General features: G+C 46.5%; 1 protein-coding gene across 2 annotated transcripts in view; it reads right to left on the bottom strand.

Moving 5' to 3' along the window:
- Positions 1–15,990, bottom strand: part of ITGAL (integrin subunit alpha L) — a 44,016-nt gene that overhangs the window by 6,255 nt on the left and 21,771 nt on the right. The window contains exons 18-25 of one of the 2 annotated variants that reach the window (XM_064295839.1): positions 13,807–13,896; positions 8,052–8,108; positions 7,893–7,963; positions 7,402–7,543; positions 6,929–7,039; positions 6,445–6,524; positions 6,247–6,333; positions 4,673–4,748 (exon numbers count right to left, since the gene is read on the bottom strand). In XM_064295839.1, the coding sequence (XP_064151909.1) occupies positions 4,673–4,748; positions 6,247–6,333; positions 6,445–6,524; positions 6,929–7,039; positions 7,402–7,543; positions 7,893–7,963; positions 8,052–8,108; positions 13,807–13,896 (714 nt within the window). The remainder of the gene's footprint in view (positions 1–4,672; positions 4,749–6,246; positions 6,334–6,444; positions 6,525–6,928; positions 7,040–7,401; positions 7,544–7,892; positions 7,964–8,051; positions 8,109–13,806; positions 13,897–15,990) is intronic. The other variant, XM_064295841.1, reaches the window with a different exon arrangement.

The following is a 15,990-nucleotide window of genomic DNA, read 5'->3' as shown; positions in this document are numbered from 1 at the left end:
GAATTTTATATATACTTGGAATGGGTGAACCGTGTGGTATGTGGTATCTCAATAAAGATGTTCAATATGAAGAAATGAATAAGTAAAAACTATTTCAAGAAGAAGCTACCCAGGTCATCCATATTTAGATCATTCCAAACATATGGAAAACCAACCTGAAAACTGACAAATGTTAGTGGACCTGGTTGGTCTCTTGATAAAGTCTTTTCCTCTTGTATCACCCAATTAGCCCTCCAATGCTAACATACTTGTATTCATTGTCTTGTATCTTATATAATAAATAATACTTTCTAAATGTTAAAAAAAAAAATGATGCTACGAGGACATTTCTGTGGAGATGAGCAACAAGCTGTAGGATAGGTGGACTGGAGGAACAGGAGGGACCCCTGATCTGGGAGTCTGTCAGCTGGAAGGGGGACATTGGATAATGCTCTGGGAAGTGAGACACACTAAGTGGAAACTGATACAGAGCGGCCAGTACTGCCAGGCCAGAAAAGCCATGCCCCTGCCGTGAGGGCACAGTAGTTCTAATGAATCAGAAAATAAGGGGTTACACCACTCACTCAATGATAATCCTCATTTACTGCACACTTAACATGCACAGCCTCATCCGACCTTCTTTAGGCGCATTATTTCATTTAGGCTTTACAGCAAAAATGTGGTGGGCGGTATCATCACCCCCATTTTACAAGTGAGAGAACTGAAGCTTGGGAAGATTAGCAAATTTATCTGAAACAACAAGTAGCAGAGGTGGCATCTTAACCTTGGATGATTCCAGAGACCAGACCACTATGCTCTATCACTTTCCTCGGATAATGGTGGTGATAAACCAAAAACCCATTGGCATCGGGTCGATTCTAACTCATAGCAGCCCTGTAGGACAGAGTAGAACTGCCCCATCAGGTTTCCAAGGAGTGGCTGGTGGATTTGAACTGCCAACCTTTTGGTTAGCAGCTGAGCTCTTAACCACCGTGCCACCAGGACTCAGATAGTGATAATACCAATGCTAAAAACAGCCAGTGTTGACTGAAACCTTACAATGTGCCAAACGCTATGCTAATCACTTAATACATATTTTCTCATTTGCTCCTCACAACAACCATATACAGTAGGTGCCATTACCATCCCCAGGTTAAAGATTGAAAAACTGAGGCAAAGAGAGGTTAAATAACCCCCCCAAGGCCACTCAGCTTTAAAAGGTAGAGCTTCAAAATGATTCCAGGTCCGTCTGAAGTCAAAGCCTCTGCTCCTAACCATCCAAAGGAGCAGCTGATTCATATAATGGGAACCACCAGGAAGGTAATTCTATGGCCTAGCCGTCCAACTCTTCCTGTGTTTTTGCGTCTGTCTAGCTTACAATAAACCCCAATTATTAGAGTTGACCGCCTTGTGGCAAAAAGGGTCTGACCAATGGGACAGATTCAGGAAACAGGAGGTGGACCACCAGTGCCCCATACCATGGGGAGTTTTAGGGGCATCGATTGGGTTTAGCTAAAACAAAGACCTTCACGGGGAGTGACTGCTTGGCAGGCTGGCAGTGGGGAATCAAATGCATGGTGGGCGGTGAGATGAATGGAGGGGTCCAGCCCTGATGACACTTCCAAGAAGGGAGAGGGAGGAAGCTCAAGGGGCTTGAGCCGGTTCAAGGTTGAGTGAGGCCAGAGTGTAAGAAGGCTTCCAAAACAGCTGCAGCACAACACCCACAGCTCCTCTAAACACCTCCACTTCCTCAGCCGCCATGACAAGCGTTTTACAAGGAGTAAGTAACCTATTTATAAACTTTACGACCACCTGTGAAGTTCTTATTTAAAACTCCATTTGCCATAAGTAGGAATTCTTGGGCGGCACAAACGGTTAAACCCTTGGCTACTAACTGAAAGGTTGGTGATTCAAATCCAACCAGAGATGCCTTGGAAGAAAGGCCCAGCATTCTGCTACCAAAAGATCATAGTCACTGAAAACCCTATAGAGCGCAGTTCTGCTGTGAAACACATGGCATTGCCAGGAGTTGGAATCCACTCAGCCGCAGCAGGTTTGGTTTTGTTGGTTGCCACAGGAGGGAACTGAGGCATGAAGAAGTTCAGCCTCTGATCCAAGGTCACGCAGAGAGCAAGCAGCATAGCTGGGATTTAGATCTGTGACTATCTGACTCTTCACCATCACTCTGGGGAATGAAGGACCTGCCTAGCTAACCTCTGTGAGGGAACCCAGAGCCATTCCAATGAACAACTCTAGAAGCCAATTCATCCAGTCATTTAAAACATTCTATTTTTTTTATTTCAATGCAAATGAGGGTCTGACCTCAAAGGCCATGCTCCCTCTCCCTACTCACAGTAAGATTGAGGCAGCCCTTTTCTGAAGATCCCCTGCTGCTCGGGTCACTTTACTGAGGGGCTCCTTCCCCCAGTGTACTTTGACTCCAGTGTGGCCTTGGGAGAATCAGTTTCCCTTTGGGGACTCCATTTCCTCCACAGTAAGATGAAATAAAGAAAGTCAATGTTCTTGACTTGGTCAGTGCCTACTCCCCTTTGAGAGGTGACCTCTAAGACTCACAACCCTGGCCTGGTGGCCTGGCAGCATGGCAGTGAGGACAGCCGCTCTCAAGGAGCACCCTAAGTAGGTGTTAAACACGTGGATGTCTGTGTTCAAATAAGCACTCAAATCTACCACTTTCCCCTTATTAGCTGTGTAACCTGGTCAAGTTCCTCAACCTCTCTGTGCCATAGATCTCTTGACCGTAAAATGGGAAGGACAATACCTGCCATACAGGAATCACATAGGTTGGTGTGAGAATCATTGGGGGTTACATATACAAAGCACTAGGCACAGAATCCAAAACTCATGTTTGGTGAGTGGGAATTCTAAGTATATTATTATGTGTTCATAGATCTGCTTTCCTTCAATTGCAAGCTCCCCAAGGGCAGGGATTCTGTCATTTCTTACTGCCTCCAGCACCTGGTAAGGTACCTAAACTAGGACAGTGGCCCATTAAATGTTTGGGTAAAAAACTAGGTTCTCTAGATTTGATTCCTAAAGCACAAGCAACAAGAGACAAAACGATAGAAGGACTTTATCAAGAAAGTACAGACAACCCACAAATCACATATCCGAGAAGCATCTAATACCCAAAATATATAAAGAACTCCTATAATCAACAACAAAAAAGACAAACCACTCAGTGAAAAAGTGGCCAAAGGACCTGAATAGACATTCCTCCAAAAGGCCTAAAAGCACATAAAACAATGCTCAACACCTCAAGGAATGCTCATCGAAACTGCAATGAGAACTACTTCTTCCCCATTAAAACCGAAACCAAACTAACTTCCTGCAAGCTGGTCTTGACTCATGACAACCCCACGTGTGTCCCAGTAGAACTGTGCTCCACAGAGTTTTCTTGGCTATACTCCTTACAGAAGCAGATTGCCAGGACTTTCTTCTATGGTGCTGCTGGGTGGGTTCAAACCATCAACCATTAGGTTAGTAGTCGAGCACAAAATGTACTACCAGGGGACTTTTCACCCCCCACTGGTATGCCTATAATAACAATAAAACATAAAATAACAAGTGCTGGCAAGAATGTGGAGAAATTAGAACCCTTGTTCATTGCTGGGAATGTAAAATGGTACAGCCACTGGGGAAGACAGTTTGGTGCTTCCTCGAACAGTTAAACAGAGAATTGCCATATGACCCATGCAATTCCGTTCCTGGGCATATATCCAAAGGAACTGAAAGCAGGACTCAAACAGATACTTGGACACCAATGTTCACAGCAGTACTATTCACAATAGACAAAAAATGAGAACAACCCTGGTGTCCATCAACTGATGAATGGTTAAACAAAATGTGGTGTGTGCATATAGGGAATATTATTCAGCCATAAAGAGAAATGAAGTTCTCATACATGCTACTACATGGATGAACCCCGAAAATATAATGCTAAGTGAAATAAGCCTACTTACACGAAATATCTCAAATAGACAAATTCATCAAGACAGAAAGTAGATTACAGGTTATCAGGGGCTGGAGGAGGGGGCAATGGGGAATTATTGCCCAATGGGTACAGAGTTTCTTTTTTGGAGTGATGAAAAGTTTTGGAAATACATAATGGTGATGGTTGCACAACACTGTGAATGTAATTAATGCCATTGAATTGTACCCTTAAAATACTTAAAAAGGTCAATTTTATGTTATATATATTTTATCACAGGGATCAGTCCCCGGAGAAAGACATCATGCTTGGTAAAGTACACGGTCAGAGGAAAAGAGGAAGACCCTCAACGAGATGGATTGACACAGTGGCTGTAACAGTGGGTTCAACCATAACAACAATTATAAGGATGCACAGGACCGGGCAGTGTTTCATTCTGTTGAGCATAGGGTCATTACGAGTCGGAACCAACTCTATGGCACCTGACAACAACGACAAAATTTTATCACAATAAAACAAACAAAAACTAGGTTCTCTTCCAGAGCCCATTCTGCTCCTGAGTTCTGTGATTCTATAAATAATCTATCCAGTAGCAGAAAAGAGTTTGTGAGTGTCCGGCCACCAGAAGCATTTGAGCAAGGATTAGAAAGGGTTCGCTGAGGACAGGACTGTGTCCAACTGGTCTCTGCACCTTTGATCCCTGAGATAGGGCCTCTAAGAACTTTTTCACATTGAGACTCATACCTGGTAGATGTGCTTGACATGCTGAATCTTGGGACCTTTAGGCTTGAAATTGATGTAGAGCGTGGAGTTTCCCTGGCTGGAAAGAGACAGAAGAGCTAGACGGAAGGTGTCAAAGACAGCAGCACCACCTGCGGGAGGGCAGGGGCCTAGGCCAGGGCAAGCCTCTGAGTTGCCAGCGATCCTACCAGGCACCGCACAGGCCAGACCTCATCTAACCCTGACAACAACCTGATGTTTCCCCGTGGAAACTGAGGCTCATGGAAGGGGTCAACCTCTTGCCCTAGGTCCCACAATAGAGAAACAAGCCTGGAACCCAGGTCAGTGCACCTATAGAGCCCATGCTCACCCCAACACCTCACCCGTGTCACCACTGTAGTCTAGGTCCCACTGCTCGGCTCCTAGAGAATTTTGTCAGCCTCACTTGGAGACTGCAGACTCCCTCTCCCACCCCATCCTTCCAACGGACGCCGCTAGACTAGCCTTCCTAATACCACTCCCTGACTCTGCCACTCACGTATTCAGAAACTCTCCATGGCTCCCTACTGCCAGGGTCAGGTCCAAAGCCTCCCACACCTATACCCGCCCGTCTTCCCAGTGTGCCTTCCCACTACTCCCTTGCACATATCTGCCCTCTGCTAAGCCTGTCCACTCCCTGTTCCCCAGATATGCCCACCATCTCTGTGCCTTTGCCTATGCTATTCTCTCTGACGAGAATGTCCTCCCTTCTTCCTGGTCCTAATTCAAATCCCACCTTCCTCCAGAGACCCCGGTTCCATGGCCCTTCCGTTTCTCCTCCGAACCACTCTCATCTTTCCTAGCTCCAATTTCCTATCACACTTCATCATTCTGTTTGACATTTAGTTAGTAAGCACTGGACAACTGGGCTCAGACACTGTCCCTGTCCTTAGCTGACTGAGCCACTTGGAGAAAGCCACTCTACATTTCTAGGCTCAGTTTCCTTTTCTGTAAATGAGAAAATCCAATGAGCAGTCCTTCCTGCCACAGCCTTCTGAGATTCAGTGGTTCCTTGTGTCTGGGTTTGGTTTCTCCAACTTAACCATAAGCTCCCCAAGAACAATGCCACGGTGAACACTTTTCTCATAGCTCTCCCAGCACTGCGGAAAACAGTAAAGAGCTCTCCTGGGGCTTTGGAGTCACACAGACTTAAGTTCAAATCCCAGCTTCAGTAATTTCTTGCTGTGTGACCTTGGGCAAGTACTTCCCTTTTCTGAGCCTCAGTTTGCTCATTAGTAAAATGGAGGGAGGCCCAGCTGCCTGACAGAGGTGTTGGAAGCTGCATGGAAAACCATCAACCACACAGAGAAGCCAGCACCAATGTAAGGTCAGCATTCAATGACTTTGTTTCCATCAGTAAATGCTGAACTGATTCAAAGATCTCAAAGGGCCTTCACTCTTTTGAGTGTTGAAAACTGTTGGGATCGTGGCTGGGATCAGTTCTAATTACTCCCGGGGGGCCCTAGGAAAGAAAAGGGGCTTAGAGAGAGAGCCCTGGGAGGCAAGGTTGGGGGCCTGGGTGAAAGGAGATGGTTAGGCGGCTGCCGGGAAAGACTTACTCCTCGATGAGGATATTGATGGGGTACAGGACTGGGATTCTGGTGATGGCCATGTTGTTATCCAGGAGGCCTGAGTCCTCATTGTCACTGTGTGGGAGCAAGGTAGAGGTCAAAGTCAGGAGAAAGGCTTGGCCAGGACTACGTGGAAGTCTGAGACCAGGGTAGGGTGCTGGCAGGGGCGTGCCTGGGGCCTCTCACCAGCTCACGTTGGCCTGCAGCTCGACAAAGTCTCCCCAGGAGCTGTTCAGCAGCGTATGAAACATCACCTGGATAACCACCTGGCAGGGAAGGAGAGGGAATGAAGGAGGAAGGGACCTGGGCCTCAGGGGTTAGCCCTAGTACCTCACAGCCTCCACCCCCAGTCACCACAATAAATGCTTACCACTTATTGAGTGCTCACTATATCTCAAGCACTGGGTTAGGTGTTTTATCCCCATTGTACGGATGAGGAAACTGAGATTCCCAATGGTTAAGTCGCGTGTATAAGGTCACAAAATGAATAACCCAATCCCAGGTTCTTTCGATTCCAAAGTCCAGGCTCTTGAACATGACTTAAAAAGGCCAGCACACATTCCTCTTGGGGTGCAGAATCTGGCGAGCCCTTCCTTGCCAGGAGGTCCCCTGCCCTCTGCCAACTCATGGTCCCTTGGCTTCTTGGTTCCTAGGGACTTGAGGCACTCACCGAGCTGCCTGCTTTAAAGATCGGAGAGCTCACATTGCAAGAAAGGGCACTGGTAAGAAGTCTGGACTCTTTAGGAAGCTCTTCGCAGCTCACAGGCATCTGGCTGTGGGGCTAGGAGTGGGAACAGAGAAGAAGAACTTTCTGATGGGCAAGGTTACGGATTCCCTTAAGGCCATCAACCCACCTCCTTCATATTTCTGTCCCTGAGTTCTCAAAGAGTCAAGGCCAAATAATCAGGACACAGAGAGAGGTTTAGCACAAAGATGTTCATTGTAGAGGTATTTATAATAGTGAAAAATGGGAAGTGGTTGAGCAGTTCAAAGAGATGGGAATGGTTTAGTAGTTATGGTACCATCAGAGGAGATACTATCATGAGAGTGTTAAAATACTGCCATATCACAAATTCAGCAACTAATTTAAAAATGCTACCATGAGCTTGATCCGTGCTAAGCATTATTAACCTTCTCGCTCACCTTGAGCATCTCCACTTTGCGGAAGGAGAGTCCCTGGGGGTAGCTCAGGCCCAGATGGACCCAATAGGCGTCTTCTGCCACATTACTCAGTGTCAGCTCCACAGAGAGGCTGGCTGAGGAGATCAGACGCAGGACTGTGGATCTAAGGAAAGGTCAGGAAAGAGTTATGGGGTCAAGATGAGGGATGTAGGCTCAGAGACGGGAATTTTGGAGCTGCAGGATCTGGTAGGCCATAAGAAAATAAATAAAAATAAGCACCTGTGCACAGGTTTTAAATTTTGCAATCTCATCTAATCTTGACAGGTGTTCCACCAGGGAACTATTTCTCCTATTCTCTAAAGGAGGGAACTAAGCCCAGAGAAGGGGCGTGCCTTCCCAGGCTACACAACCAGTGAGTGGAGCTGGGAGCCTTTCTTTCCAGCACATAGCAGCTGCCTCAGGAAAACACAGAGTGGAACAGGAAGGTCTAGTGGGTTTGAAGCCTCACAGACCTTTCGGAGGGGAACAGCTCCAGGTTGGCCTCGCATTTCTTGTCCTCACCGCAATTCTTCTCAAAAGGGATCTGAAAGGCCAAGAGGAAAGCACTAGGAAGATCAGCCCCAGAGGGGTTCTGACCCCTGGCCTCTCTGTCTGCCCCGCTTGCCTCTTACCTCCTTAGTCTCCGAGTGTGGTATGGGTCTCAGGATGGGCTGTACGTCCTTGCCCTGCTGAGAATGGAAAAGTGGGAGGGCCAGGAGACAGGAGAGATTAGTTGAGGTAGTAGAACTCATGGAGGAAGGCTAGAGAGGCTCGGGGCTCGGTTGGCCTGGCTGTGGTCTGCCTCTTTCAGGACAGGCCCCTCTCTCCTGCCTCAGCCCCGGCTATCTGTGCAGCCCTTTTCTCTGGTGGCAGCTCCAGCTCAGGGTGTCTCATTCCGCCTTTTCTGGGCAGAAGGTCTGGGCTTGGTGGAGCTGCCTCCAACAGTTCCTCCCACTCCCAGTTTCTTCCCGTGGAAGGACCTCCTTGTTGTGCAGCCTCTGAGCTTAGCAGCCCGTCAATTTCATTTGGTTCTCCTCTGAGCCCCACCATCCCCCTCCCCCACAGCTCTCCATCACCTATCAGACCAGGGCCAATTTTTTCAACATTTCCTGAGCTTCTACTCTAGACCAGGCCCCGTGCTGGGCACCGGGTATACACCAGCGAACAAGAAGACAGACATACTGCCTCCCTCCCAATACGGCGGGAGAAAGGAACAGGCATTTACCACAGAGAGGCCAAGTGTTGATGTGGGACAAGTATAGGGTCACTCTAGAGCATATGGAAGGAATCTTATTCCAGGAAAGTTTCCCAAAGAAATATCATCTCAACTGAAATCTAAAGGCTGAGTAGGAGGAAGCCAGGTGAAGAGTGTGGAGAGGGAGGAACAAAGGACAGTCACACAAGGCCATGTGCCGGTAGCAGGGCGATGCTCAGGCAGCTGGATCACAGTGTTCCAAGGGGCCAGGAGAGAGCAGGGTCAAGACTCCAGTGGGCCTTGCAGGACATGTTAGGGATTGGGACTTTATCCTGAGGGTAATGGGGACCACGGAAGGGTTTTATGGGTGATGAGTTGTATGTAGGCCATCCTCTAAGCAGCCTCCAGACTCTTCCTTGAGGGGTTAGGGTGCTGGCGGCCCCTGCCGACCGCTCACCACCCACCCTCAACATTCACACACAGCTTCCCACCTCCTACCAAACCACTGCCAGTTCCCAAGCAGGCATAACGGGCGTCTGTGTGGTTCAGCTGTCTTCCTGCCAGGAGCTAAGCCCACTTCCCCATTTCCCTGGAGCCTTCCCCATACTTTTCCTCATGCTGTTTCTCTGCCTGTCCTCTCTCCACCTACCCAAAGTCCACTCCTTATGGAAGATCCATAAGCAATGACCCTTCCCCAAAGAAGCTTTGACTACTTTGACCTCAGGTCTCTTTTCCTCCCTGACTTCCTGCACCACACAGTTTGTTGTTTAATTAGTGCCTCTGGCAGAGCCAACTGGTTGTCCCCATATGGCTTTTTTCAACTTCTTCCTTCAAAATAGGCCTTCACTTTTTAGCTGGTCGCATGGTTTCATGGACTGAAGTCCACATTTCTCAGCTTCTCTTGTAGCTAGGTGTGACCATGCCAAAATGTCATGCAGATTTGAAGGGAAAGAGCATGCTCTCCCTCCACCCTTCCTTCCTGCTGGCAAGAATGGGGACGTGCAGAATGCAGACACAGTGGTTAGAGCTTGAGCAGACTCTGCAGCCTTGGTACTGCAACAGCAGGGCAGAGCAGTTGCAACAGAAGCCATCTGGCCTGCAAAGCCAAAAATATGTACCATCTGACCCTTTACAGGAAGTGTTTGCCAGCCCCCGATTTAGAGAATAACTGCCGTACCAGCTTTCACTGCCTTTAATAGGATGAAAAAAAATAGACTTTTCTTTTTCTTTAAGCCACTTTGAATTTGAATCTATGTTGTTTGCAGCTGAGTTCACCTACCTGACACCTTGGCCATGCCTAAAACAGATCCAGTTGCCTCCTGGATGATTCACAGGCCCCAAATGCAACCAGTCCATAGCTGAACTCACCAGCTCTGCTTCCTGACCCACCTCCTTGTTTGCTCATGCTTCCTGTTGCAGTGAGAGGCACCATCGTCCACCCTCATCTGCCTCTCGCCCCACGTCTAAGCAGTTGAACAATCCTGCCACTAAGCCTCTCTTTACGGTATCCACTCCTTTCCGCTCCCATAAAAACTGCCTGGGGTCAGGTCTTCTCATCTCTCATCTGGACCATGACGATAGCCTCTCAGAGGTCTCTCTGCCTCCAGGGTCATATCCTTCCAATCCAGCCTCCATACAGCCTCTGGAACTATCTTCCTAAAGTACATACGTGACAGTACAGATGTCTATTCCCCTCCTTCCAATAGCTACACCTTAACTTTCCATTGGGGAACACTACTCCCTGCTTCCTAGAACTTGGCATTAAGTTGGGGCTGATCACCCCTTGCCCCTGTGTGCCTGGTCCTACTCCAGGGCCAGCAGTGGGTACCTAACCCAGGCTCGGTGCCAGGGACTGGTTTAAAACAACAACAACAAAAAAACTCACTGCCATTGAGTTGATTCTGACTCATAGTCACCCTATAGGACAGAGTAGAACTGCCCCGTAGGGTTTCCAAGGCTATAAATCTTTACAGAAGCAGACTGCCACATCTTTCTCCCATGGAAGCAGCTGGTGGGTTTCAACTGCCGACCTTTCAGTTAGTAGCTGAGTGCTTTAACCAGTTTGCCACCAGGGACTGGTTTAGGGGTATAAATATGACTCAGGTCATGATAGTGAGAAGGACCCAAAGTGAGAAGGAGGCATTCTCTTTTCTACTTGGGGTTACCAGGCTACAAAGATAATGTCTGGGGCTGTTGGTAGCCGTTCTAATAAAGTGAAGGAGAGATTGCCTGGCAATGATACCAGTGAAAGGATAATGATACCAATACAAGGATATGAAGAAAGGCGGATTACCGATGATCTTATTTGGATGCCTGGATCCAGCTATGTGTGAAGCCAGAATCTATCCTTGGTCTCTTTAGATACAGGAGCCAATAGATTCCTTTCCTTGCCCGAAGAGATTAAGTCAGTTTTGAGTTGGGTTTTTGACACTTGCAATAAAACAAACAAAAAAACAACCCATCCTATGGGAGGAAGGGAAAGAGGGGAAGCTTTTGCTTAGGGGCATTGAGTTTATGTAAATGACAGAATAACTTAGAAAACAATAGTGATAATGGCTGCACAACACGAAGAATGTAATCAATGTCATTGAATGATACATGTAGAAATTGTTGAATTGGCGAATGTTTTGTTGAGTATATTTTTACCACAATAAAACAAACAAGCTATCCTAACATACTATAGCGAAACGAGTTCCTTTACATGGCCTTTTGCCTTGGTTCTTTGGAAAAACACCTTAAGAGATTTTTCCCCTAAGACTTGAGGAGTTACCTTTGCACTAGTTTCCTACCCTAGAGGGTTTGTTACTTTTGTCCAGGTTGATTGACATTTCCTGGGTAAGCTGTAAACCAGTTTAAACAACTCAAGGTTTGATACTCTTTGTCTGGCCCTGGGCTGCAGCCTGCCTTGTGATTGGTATGCACCTTGCAGGGGCTGATCAATAGAATGTGCAAATGAGGTGAGTTGTAGCCTACTATGCAAATGAAGTATCTGTGGCCAACAGAGAGGGGATTGGATTAGTTTGTGGCCCCCTACTTTTTTTTACTGGGAGGGGCTATGCCTTGAAATAGACAAGGAGTTGTGTGGACCCCATAGAGGTTTCAAATAGAAAGAAGCAGAAAGAGAAATGGCAGGAAGAAACAGGAAGAAGAGAGAAGCAGAGAGAGAGGAGGCAAGGAACCTCCTAAAAGAGCTGTAACACAGTCAAGGGCTGTAATACTGAAGATGACAAGAAGCCCAGAAGGGGCCCAGTGGGTGGTAACAGATGGCAGGGCCAAGAGGAACCTGAACTAAGGGGGAGAAGAGGAGTCCTGCACAGCCTAGAGGAACTGAGAGCTGTTGTGCATTGAAGAGAGACTTTGCCTACATGCTTCCTGATCCCGAGTTATAGCCTGTTGTTTCAGATCCCAAGTTGTAGTCTGTTCCTTAATAAACCACTTAACTGTAAGTATAGTCTGTGAGTTCTCTGTGGCCATTGCAATGGATTATGGAACCCAGAAGAGAAGCAGAGTGCCGTGGGAGGGACAGCTGGTGTCAGAATTGGTAAAAGGCTCGAGAGTGGAGGTATGTCTGACCACCACCGCCTAGGGTCGGCCTTGGGCTGATCTTGATCCTGGTCATCATCCCCCTGAGGTGAGACAGGTTCTGACACTAATACTACTGCTGATACTGACACTACTACCCTTACTGTTTTACCAGTACGATTTCCTTCCTGGAAACCCTGGTGGCGTAGTGGTTAAGAGCTATGTCTGCTAACCAAAAGACTGGCAGTTCAAATCCACCAGATGCTCCTTGGAAACTCTATGGGGCATTTCCTTCCTCTCCTTAAAATTCCTTTACTGGCTCCTTGCCACCCTCAGGGAAAAGGCCAAACCCCTTAATCCATCTGAAAAGGCCACTAAAGAGCTACAGGCCTCTCTGGCCTTGTCTTCTCTCTCCCTTACCCATCCCACAACCCCACACTCTCACATTCTTATGCCTTCTTCCTAAATGTCCATCTCCGTTTTTCCATCTGGGGACCTTCAGGGTCACCTCTTGTGGGAAGGCTTTCCTTATCCTCCAGATTTGTGGCAAAAGATCTGTGCCACCCTGTATCGAATATTACCATAGCATTATTGCAGTGGAGTCTGTCTATTTACTTGTCTGGCTTTCGCCTATGAGCTCCCCAGTGGAGCAGGTCCCCAGAATAGGGCTTAGCGCGGGGAAGGTGTCCATTGAAATTTCCTTAGGTGTGTGATGAACAGTTGGTCAGCAGGGCTTTATATTTTGCTAAGCCATCCATTGCTATCTTCAGATCTCAGGAGGGTGAGCATGTGTATCCAGGAGTACGCTCACTATATGCAACCAGAAAGCAGCAGGGGGCAATGACCAGGTGGCAGAAAAGGGCAAGAAAGAGCACACTAAGCAGTCACTACTCAGGAGTGAGAGGTCGCCAGCTCTGGAAGAGATGTCACAATATAAAATATTGGGACTCATTTTTTATAGATGGGAAGATAGACCCAGAGAACTCAAGCTCAAGCTCGTGCCAGGAAAAAAACACAGGTCGTTTTCACCAGACCCTGCTGCCTACCTCACAGAGACCAGACTAGGTCAAAGCAACTGTTACCACCTTAGTTTACCATATCACACAGGCTTTTGGCACTGTGTGATATGGTAAACTAAGGTGGTAACAGTTGCTTTGACTACCCAACAACATTCTTCCTCCTTCTTTCACGTGATAAGAGCACTTCAGTTTGACTTTGAGGGAACTAACTGCCCTTAACTGAATACATTTTGGTGAGAAGTCTAGTCAGGGTGCCCTGGATGGTCCTGGACTCAAAGCTAGGTCTTTTGGAATTCTGTCCCTGGAATTTGCATCTTCAATAGAGTGTTCAAAGTCCAAAGGTATGAAGTTGGTTCATTGCAGGGGCCACGCCCTGAAGAGTCCACCCATTATTTCCTCCCCTTGAGATTACCTCAAGCCACCACCCTGGCTCCCCTTCTCCCACTCTAATAAGGGGGTTAATGAGTTCATCAGATTTCCATTTGAGGTATAGATACAAACACCCATAAATTCCTTTTCCTGCTTAAGTAAGCCATATTTGGTTTCTGTCACTTAAAATAAAAGACTCCTGTGTGAGACAGGCACTTCTTGCTAAACTGAATTTCTATTGCCCCGTATTCTCCATCAGTAATCCCATCAATCTCTTCTTACCACCCTGTGGTCCCTCGGTGTCCCTTCTTCCTCCCAAAGAGAGAAATTTAGGGAGACATTGACGGGAGAGATGAGGTCTTGAATGCATACCTGAGGGTGATAAGAAGAATAAAACAGCCTATGTCATGAAATGACTTCCAATTAAATGCGTGCTTTGTCCACATCTTACAAATGATTAAATTCTAGTACTTAGCTGTTCAGGACCTTAACAGTAGTGAGAATTGTAATAATAGCCATTGTTTACTACATATTAGGTTTCTAAAATATACTTGGGGTTGCCTCTCAGCACAGGGATTGTCACTCCTCAGCCCCAATTCCATGGCAGGCATCATTAATCAGTCACAGCACTTTTCCCCATTGAGCCCTACCAAATGTCCCTGAATCCTTGTCAGACTGCTCTAGGCAGCCATTATCAATCAATCAAAGTTTTTAAAAGAAAATTCTAGAATAATTAGAATATCCTAGTTCTGGATGGAAGAAGTACAGCCAGAATGCTCCTTAGAAGCAAGGATGGCAAGACTTCATCTTACATATTTTGGACATGTTATCAGGAGGGACCAGTCTCTGGAGAAGGACAACATGCTTGGTAAAATGTGGGTCAGCAAAAAAGAGGAAGACCCTCAACAAGATGGATTGACACAGTGGCTGCAACAATGGGCTCAAACACAGCAACGATTGTGGTGCGCGACTGGGCAATGTTTTGTCCTGTTGTACATAGGGTTGCTGTGAGTCAGAACCGACTCGATGGCACCTGACAGCAACAACATTTCTAGATATTAGTTCCTTGAGAAGAGAGATGAGTCTTAGTCTTTTTTGTTATTATTAGTGCCTAACACTGGCACTTTGTAGGCTCTCAAATGTATTTCACCTAAAGTTTCTACCAGCCCTAAGAGGTAGGCATTAATATCCCCACATTAAAAACGAGACAAATGCAGCACAACTGGACTAAACCAAAAGCAAAGAAGTTTCCCGAATAAACCAAATGCTTCGAAGGCCAGCATAGCATGGGTGGGGGTTTGGGGACCATGGTTTCAGGGGACATCTAAGTCAATTGGCATAATAAAATCTATTAAGAAAACATTCTGCATTCCACTTTGGAGAGTGGCGTCTGGGGTCTTAAATGCAAGTAAGTGCCCATCTAAGATGCCTCAATTGGTCTCAACCCACCTGGAGCAAGGGAGAATAAAGAACACCATTGACACAGGCAATTATGAGCCCAAGAGACAGAAAGGGCCATATAAATCACAGACTACATCTGCCTGAGACCAGAAGAACTAGATGGCACCCAGCTACAACTGAAGACTGCCCTGACAGGGAACACAACAGAGAATCCCTGAAGGATCAGGAGAGCAATGGGATGCAGACCTCAAATTCTCATAAAAAGACCAGACTTAAAGGTCTGACTGAGACTAGAAGATCCCCAGAGGTCATGGTCCCCAGACCTTCTGTTAGCCCAAGATAGGAACCATTCCCAAAGCCAGCACTTCAGACAGGGGTTGGACTGGACTGTAAGCTAGAAAATGATACTGGTGAGGAGTGAGCTTCTTGGATCAAATAGACACATGAGACTATGTGGGCAGCTCCTGTCTGGAGGGAAGATGAGAAGGCAAAGGGGGACAGAACCTGGCTGAATGGACATGGGGAATACAGGGCTGAGAGAAAGAATCTGCTGTATCAATGGGAGAGCAACTAGGAGTATGTAGCAAGGTGTATATAAATTTTTGTATGAGAGACTGACTTGATTTGTAAAATTTCACTTAAAACACAATAAAAATTAAAAAAAGAAAATGAGATCTAGAAAGGTGACATAGTTTTCCTAAGGTATAAAACTAGGAAGTGACAGAGTCAGGACTTGAATCCAGATCTAACTTCAGAGTCCAAGGTCTTTCCACCATGTCACATTGTCCTCTTCTTTGGCAAATTTATATTTAAAATTTCAGAATCTTGTTTCAAAGTAACGAGGGAGGGGCAGAAGAGCACTGAATGGAGATATGAATTATTAATGAAGTAATATTAGGTGCGCGCTGACAATCGTTGAAACTGGGTGATAGGTATATGGGAATTCATGAAACCATTTTTCTACTTTTATATAGCTTTGAAATTTCCCAAAATAAAAAGTTTAAAACAAACTTCAAATCTTATGCTTCAATTCTAAACTTCGTCTTTTATGGAATATTTAAGAGA

The sequence above is a fragment of the Loxodonta africana genome, chromosome 12 (genome assembly GCF_030014295.1).
Source record: "Loxodonta africana isolate mLoxAfr1 chromosome 12, mLoxAfr1.hap2, whole genome shotgun sequence".
Lineage (NCBI taxonomy): Eukaryota > Metazoa > Chordata > Mammalia > Proboscidea > Elephantidae > Loxodonta > Loxodonta africana.
This window is presented reverse-complemented; position numbering and strand designations above follow the sequence as displayed.